This window comes from Ischnura elegans, chromosome 8 (assembly GCF_921293095.1).
Source record: "Ischnura elegans chromosome 8, ioIscEleg1.1, whole genome shotgun sequence".
Taxonomy (NCBI): domain Eukaryota; kingdom Metazoa; phylum Arthropoda; class Insecta; order Odonata; family Coenagrionidae; genus Ischnura; species Ischnura elegans.
This window is the reverse complement of record NC_060253.1, coordinates 40398155-40406270: the sequence shown is the minus strand read 5'-3', so window position 1 is coordinate 40406270 and position 8116 is coordinate 40398155. Positions and strand designations below refer to the sequence as shown.

At 40.7% G+C, this 8116-nt stretch overlaps 1 protein-coding gene across 1 annotated transcript; it reads right to left on the bottom strand.

The window, feature by feature from the left end:
• Window positions 1-206: 206 nt before the first annotated feature.
• On the bottom strand, window positions 207-7337 carry LOC124163695. Its single transcript, XM_046540762.1, has 4 exons — window positions 6982-7337; window positions 5295-5727; window positions 2684-2845; window positions 207-494 (listed from the first exon to the last, which is right to left on the bottom strand). The coding sequence occupies exons 1-4, from the start codon at window positions 7224-7226 to the stop codon at window positions 408-410; spliced, it is 927 nt and encodes a 308-aa protein (XP_046396718.1). The 5' UTR covers window positions 7227-7337; the 3' UTR covers window positions 207-407.
• Between the last annotated feature and the right edge of the window lie 779 nt (window positions 7338-8116).

Below are 8116 nucleotides of genomic sequence, written 5' to 3'. Positions count from 1 at the left end.
CCACAACTGTTGTCAACCATAAACGACAGACGCGGCTGGAGAACCCGAAAATCGGCAGTCATCGCGAACAACACCGCGGAAACCTACGCACGAATACTTATGCCTAAATTGCTTCAAGATACCCCATTTTTGTGGACACCTGGAGTAGATGAGTGCTTTCGATAGGAATGCTCGGCATTAGCCGTAAAGGTTTTACGTGGAAATAATTTCTAATCAAATGACATCTTTTATTACATACTTATAAAAGTGAGTATTACATGCTTTGAACACGATAAAGACACTGATCAACGAACAGATGTAGGCCTAAGAAATAGCTCTCATGAGGAATTGCATCTGAGACTATATTTTTGACTATTTTATGCGAGGTAGTTAAAAAGGGAGAAGTCCTCAGAATTTGTAGCATTGCGTCATTCATCGCCATCCGTGGGCATAAACAATGGAGTGGGAGTGATGGAGTCCCGGGGCATAGCGAAGTCGCAGTGGTGGCATAGAATCTGAAATCAAATACAAGCGCTAATTAATTTCAAGCATACCTCCAGTGGCGTTTACGTATGCGAAAAATTGTTACTCTCGTCTAATTTAAGGGTGGATACCTTCGATCATTGATACGTGAACATATGAGTCTTTTTATGCTCGTTATCATTGAGGCAGTTAGTTATAACATCAACTTGGATGCCTGACATAATGATGTTGATATTTTCACCTTAGGAGCCCGTTCATAACATGGTTTTTTCAAATTGCTCATGGGCATTGCGAGTGTTGATGCGTGCTTGGTAGTGGTGCAGAGTAAATTTCTTATGAAAAAGTTATGGTGGTGGGTGATTAACTGTGACAACTGTTGTACGTGGTAGTCAATTTTGTAATTATGCCTAAATTCGAGTGCGAAGGAAATGAATTTTCATCACACATACGCTGAAACAAAAGAGTTGTGCCGGACGCTAGTTTTAGAGCTGAACAGTCACTCAGCTTTTTTGAACAAATGTCATTGGCCGTGTAGGGGAGGGGGAAATAGGTGGGGACGAGCTTATATTTTATGGAAATGTATCGGAGATGTTATTATTTATGCGTATATAGATGTCTTGCGTTTCTATTATTTTTACTATTATTCCAATTTCAATTGAAAATCGAGACATAAAATGGTTTCATTTAAAACTTGTGAATGACAGTTAATACTTCGTATATTTCCTTCGATAAGAGTCATTTTTCAAATAATATTTCCAAAATAACTATAGCTACTCTCACATCGCCTACACATATCTGTGGACGTTTTCATGGTAGCTGCATAACGCATCCAAAAAAGTTTAATTGTGAGCCATGGCAACGCAATGTCAGTAACTGAGGAGTTGCTACCCCATGTTTATGGACAAAATATACTTAAAATTGTCTCACCTACCACCAGGAGTATTGCAGATACCTCCTGAGACTCACTGTATTTCTATGATTCTCAAATTTTCTATGATCCGAAAATACATTATTTTTTTTGGTAGAATAGATTATATGTGGGCATTAAAAAATACGCCGGAGCGAACGAATGCTGAGTTGCCACGTCTTGCGAGCGAAACTTTGTTTCACGGTAACTGGCACTGGCCCGGCGCGGCACCGTTTGGCAACATGGCATTAATAGAAGTTAGTGACATTCACAAATATCAATATTTTTATAGATTATGGATCATAGAAAGATTGCAAATAAATTAAGAAGTGTTTCTATCAATTTTATTATTTCTTTCAGGGTAAACTGTAGGACTAGATATAGTTTAAATATTTTTGTCGTTTTACAACAAAATATGCGTTCTAAAAATACGCTAAAGTCATTTTATTAATCTAAATTAATGTTTGCAACTTATTGTGGAAGATGAATGCTCTAGACGAGGTAGTTTTCCCTAGGTTGAGTTACAAAGTTCATGAAGTTGACAAAACGGCTAATTTTATGGTGCGCGGAGTTGTTTATTGCAATGGCGTGTCAACATTTTTGAATATTTCCTATAAGAAAAACTTATTCAAAATTAAGAATAAAATTTACTTTAAAATGAAGTATTATTCATTATTATAGCATGCACTGAAGTCCAGATATAAATTTGCAAAGTACAGCGGCACATCATTTTGACGCCGATAGTAGTGTACGTAGAAGCTGTGAAATGCTCTTACGCTATTCGCACGTGGCAGTTTTTTTAATGAATCGCACAGCTCTCCTTTGCGGCTTCATGAGGCGGTTTTATAATGTCTGGTTAACGCTACCCATAAGATAATACAGGCTTCAAATTTACCGAGCGGTGGTTTACTGTTCCGTTTAGCTTTCGTATAAGATCAGAATTCATGCTAACCAGAACTTTCAGCCTTCACCAGGTAAAAAGGAGGGATGTGTCATCTTTAATTAGCGCTAAACGGCCAATATAATACCGGCTATATTAGTTCACGAAATTTTGATCGCGATCCCATATGCTTACCGCATATTCGAGAAGCGGCTGGACGTTTGCGAAGTGTCACCTCTCTTTACGCACTTGAGGAATGCAAAAGTGTATCTTTTGTCAGGTAACGCCGTACATGGCATGAGAGTAAGGAAAAGAATATTGTACATGTAGATACTACTCAGCAAGCAGTCGCAATAGGCGTATGTGGAGGGATGTTGGGCGCCAGCATTCATAAAACTAAAGGGGTATCTGAAAATCAGGTGGTATATATGTACCTCAGTAAATCTGATGGGGCCGTAGCATTGCTTGCAGGACGATAGGCTCTCAGGATTAGTGTCATAGTCCCTCAGAGGCACCGTGCTGGGCCTGAAAATCCAATTGGCCGTGGAACCAATGTGTCCAAGTAGGTCCAAGATATTCCTCCCACTGTGCTTCACCTGTAAAAAAGACGATACCTATATTAGTCTGTTGCACAATGTCCACGAAAGCTTTATAAAGATGCTATTAGCAGATACCCCTGATTTCCGGATAAATATCCAATGCTTAATAAAAGAGATTAAGGTCGGCGAGGGGTAGTGAAATGACATCCTGACTTAATAACAAAGTATTTTTCCACAAAATTGAGTAACTTATGATTCGTTTCGACCCTTTCTCAATAACGCTGTGAAAATGACAAATTGTGGCGTTTGTATTTATGCTATTTTGATGAGTGGAAAGTGGAAGGGGATAGTTGAGAAAATGGGGAAGATGCTTGAGAGAGAGAGTACAAACCAACGTCGTATTTCCACCCCTTCATTTAATATAATACATACAACTCAAATTTAAAAATTCGGCGTAGTACTTGAGAAAGACCTAACGGGTGAAACGCACAGGGGTGAGCTAATGTAAGATTTAAGGTTTTAGGTGCAACTATATATTCTATATATAGTTGCACCTAAAACCTTAAATCATATTCTACTATAAACCTATATTCAACTATATAAGGTTCTGGGTGTATGGAATATCCGCCAAGATAAGCGGGAAGTGGGAACAAAAGCGAACCCAGGATCATAACTAGGGGGGGAGGAAGCCATGATCCAGGGGGAGGCAAGCTATTGTCTATGGGGGGGGGGGGCAAGCTTGTTATTTATGAGATTATTTCCTTGAAAAAATAGTTTTATTTTAGTTACATATCTTATAATTATATACCTATATCATTTTTCGTGGGTTTAAAGAAAACTTGTTGAATACTTTCGTTTCAATTCAGTACTGATTTTGCTAAAAGACTTTTGCTTCTGGCAAAGAATAAGCATGCTAATTTTTACAATATTTTGCTTTCTTTTATGAAGGAAAGAAATGGTGTTTTTATATTTCGGGGGGGGGGGGGGGGCGGAACCCCAGAACTCCCCCCTTTATTATGAACACTTTGCATTAAAATTATGTACTTACATTGTTGAAAGGCGATTGTGGGAGAGTTAATTTATCTACTGATGGTTTCAACATGAAGACGTCCAGTATTATAGGTCCTTTGAATAAAATATTACCTAACCTTATTCCTAGCAAAGCTGATCGAGGATATTTACAGGAGTGCAACAGCATCGTGAAGGCTTATGTAGGCAAATAAACAGTTTTCCATAGTTTTAATTTAGCGCAGCAAATATACAAATGGGTATTTACACAAATTCTTGTCGCGACATACTAGTCACGCACAGTGCACGTGACCAAAAAACCAAAACAAAGATTAAGTCACGAACAAGACATTGAAAATAGTTCCGCAAGTTGACATTAAATGTTTGACGAAGTAAGAGGTGCGCTATTCTGCGAAAACCGAGAAGGGCTCTGATAAGGTTCATTTCTGCGAAATGTGGAAAAAATACCCAAACAAAAACACGACTACTATTCTTTTTCCAAAACTCGAGGAAAAAAGCTTTAAAGATTAATGGTACCCAGAACTCATATTTGTTTGATGAGGGTAAGTGACCTTCAGTTAGCTTTTAGTGAAGAATTGCATACTCTGCAATTTAAAATGAAGACCGGTATACTGGGAAAGAAACCATTCTTATATATTTTGCAAGGATGAATCGAATGAATTTAACGAAATAGAATTAATTATTTTGCGCAGTTGTTTGGGGTAGTGTGGTGCTTGTGTCAGCCAAACATTTTTCTTTTTATTCTTGAATACGGTCTACACTGCGAGACGATTCTCAACGATAAACAAATTGAGGTCAAGAATGAGAAAAAAACTCAATTTATAAAACAGGGCCAAACTTTAGAAATAAGGGCCAAAAATCCCTGATTTACCACGTTTTCCAGAAGAGGAGGCAGGGTCGGCCCTGGCAGGTGCGGGGCTAGGGGCGAACCTTCAGTGCGGGGCCCTTCACTTAAAATATTAAACTCTTTACCCAATCTATAAACTCGAGCATTTTGAATCCCTGCCACTCTATGGCTAAGTATGTGTTCCCCTCCCAAATTCAGACTTCGTCACTACGCCCGCCGTTATGATACCATCACGCAGTTGAGTTCAAAATAGTATGATAAATATAAAATTTATAGTTATATTTATTCATAAAATTATAACGTAAAATAAACATAAAAAGCGCGCTTTTTCAATAGGTACGTATTTTTATAAGTTAGATTATGAAAGTTAATTAGTTGTAAGCCTAAAGCAATTACTGTAATATGAAAAAAGATAATATTATTTTTTGTCTAGCGCGGACTTAACAATACAGTAATAGTTGAAATTGCGTTTTCAAAACTATCGTATATTTTAATTTTTTTCACGAACGCGGGGCCCCCCAAAGCGCGGGGCCCGGGGCGGTCGCCCCGCCCTAAGGCCGGCCCTGAGAGGAGGAAACTGGTATTTGCAATAATCACGTCAACTCAAATAAGCAGATGTAGCCACCTTACCTTGAGTTCTACCTCATCAGAGATGTCTCTAACGGGAGGAGTAGAGGCTCTGCCGTTGTCATCTGCGGCGAGTACACTTGAGGGCCTGCGGGCCAAGGTAATGGTCCTTTGGGGCCCAGAATAGGTTGCCGCCGTAGGGAGTCCTTCGATCGTAGCATACAAACCACGAGCTCTCCCGGTCAGTGGGCGCCCATCTGCTTGGGACCCGTGGCCTGCAGCGTATTTCCCGTTCGAGGGCCCACGACCAGTTCCAAAGGTCCCGTGGACCACGGCAGCAGCGCATTGTGCCACGGTATAGGACCCCTGGACCACGGCAGGGACTCCATGGGCCCCAGAGAAGGAACTCAGCGCGGAGGCAGAATTCCCCAGGGCCGGGTAAGAGGTTATAGCATAGGACCCATGGGTAATCGAAGATGATCGATGAGTGGGGCTCCTGCAGTTAAGCGGAAAAATATAACGTGGAGTAAAGTAAGGGTCAAACATCAACACTAGGAATCGATAAAATTTCGATTATTTCAGCTTAAACAACACGAGTAGTCGATAGAAAGATCGATTAAGCCGTTACAGAGATAATAATAAAATACAACAATAGCTTACACAACAATAAAAGTTACAGTTTCTGGCGTAATACGGCGGAAATCTTTAATATGTAACTTAACGGAAGCACTTGTGTCTTTCCACACTCAGTGGCGTAGCCAGGAATTTCGTTCGGGGGGTGGGGTGTCCAAAACCGGGGGAGGGGGAAATGTTTGAAAAACAGGGCCCTACTCGTAGAGGGTATAATCTATAATAATAATATATATAATATATATTTATGCCACATTATGGTACATGAAATTTAAATAGGTTACTCAAGCATGAGTTTTTACAAAAGTGGAATATAGGCACCCCTGTGGTAAGAACCAGTGTTGGGGTTGCCATCTAAAGTTAATGTTTTAAACTAATGTTAATAATTTTCATAATCGAAAAATCTTAATTTGTTAAAGAAATGTCATGCAAATTCAGCATTTTTCAATATTTTTTTTCTTATATGAAAGAAAATAGTTGTGTTTTTATATTTCGGGGGTGGGGGGGGGGGGGAGGTCCGGACCCCGCCCCTGGCTACGCTACTATTCACCTGTCCACGCCACTGCCTATCTGTTCCGCAAAATATCTCGTAATATAATATAATAACTATAATGGGGTTCAGACATGATGTTCTCAGGGTCGTTCTTAAAGATATCCATACTTATGTGTCCACGGGCGCAGCGAGGGGGGGGGGGTTTGGGGGATAACCCCCCCCCCCAGAGCTCAGAGAAATTTTTAAGTTTAATCCATATTATATTATAATGTGTAAGGATATTGTAAGGATTAATAAAATATCCCTCAGAAAGCCGTAAAACATTTTGCCATTTTGAGCCATTTATCTAAAATTCCGCAATTTATTAATCTCGTACATACCGCTTATCCTGTTGGGCATTCCATACCCCCACACACCCCGGTATTAGCTGCAGCTAAACCCCCCAGCCTTAATTCCTAGCTGCGCCCCTGCAAGTGTCGATAATAGAGGCGAGATATCGTATATGACCTACTGCAATAGAAATCAACTTCGAAACGTTAACTAGGCTCGAAAGATTCCATGCAAAGCCGCAAGCTATACAAGCATGCAAAAAGAATATTTAAAAAATTCTCTCTCAAAGATGCTTACCGATGAGTGGCGCTGGAAGCAGCGGCTGCGGCTGTGAAACAGCAACAACAACAACAGGCCCGGGTTTGTCCTCCGCTATCGGCCGCGCGGGTGTGAATACCCCCGCTGCTGCCGGATGTGTTGCCGGGATACGAAGAAGAACGCCCAGTGCCGTCCATCGGGAGGAACCAAATGACAGAGGAGAGGCGAACCTTCGACACTGGCTTACGATCCTCATCTGAATCGACCGAGTAGAGACTAATCATTTTCTCGAAGATAGGCGAGCGATAGGTGATGACAGTCGGGAACGTACACAGTGGCTTTCCGCGAAGTCAGCGGATGTGCCGTTCGCGAAAACAAAAATAAATTAGCTCGCGCGCCTTACACTTTACCCTTTCTGAGCCTCGATCGCAACAATGTATTGATGGCGCTGGCAAAGGAGGCAGGGGAGGCGGAATAGGCTTCGTGGCCCCACTATAATCCGCGGCCACGGAAATTCCCAACAATTTAATCGTAATAGAGAAATTTCAAGTATTGCAATGAAATTGTTGTTCAATTGTAATAGCGAAATGCTACGTATATTATAATTTAACATGTATTTGTAACGGAGGACAATTACAAGGTGTGATCATCAAAAGACCGGACTATTTTATAACTTGTTTGTTTTGACGGATACAGCTTAATCAAACTTGTCACCCTTAAAGTATATGCCTTGGCTCACTACACACCATTGCCAACATTTCTTTCTGCTCACGAGTTCTGCCATGGCCACCTATAATACAGGCCGGAACATGCAATTTGGCGACAGCGCTTTACGTGACGTCAGGGGTGCTACTCTGCACATCGCCTGGGGTGCGGTGGATCGGCCTCTCAGCTGTTGACGTTAATACGGTTGGACCTCCGTTCACCTTCCCTAAAGTTAAGCTAAAAATTACGGTAGGGTTGAGTTATTCGAGTAGTTATATTTCGTATTTTAACAGCTATTTATTAAAAGTAATCGTGAGAACTAATAACAAGCCAAGGGATACGAGAGATTATTCACGGAAATATATTTAAGTACTGCGATCGACGTCCCAGAAGTTCAGACCAAGAAGGAAATACCGTTTAGTTTACTACTTAACCCATTGGTTGTTAATATGGAAGAACACCCTATAAA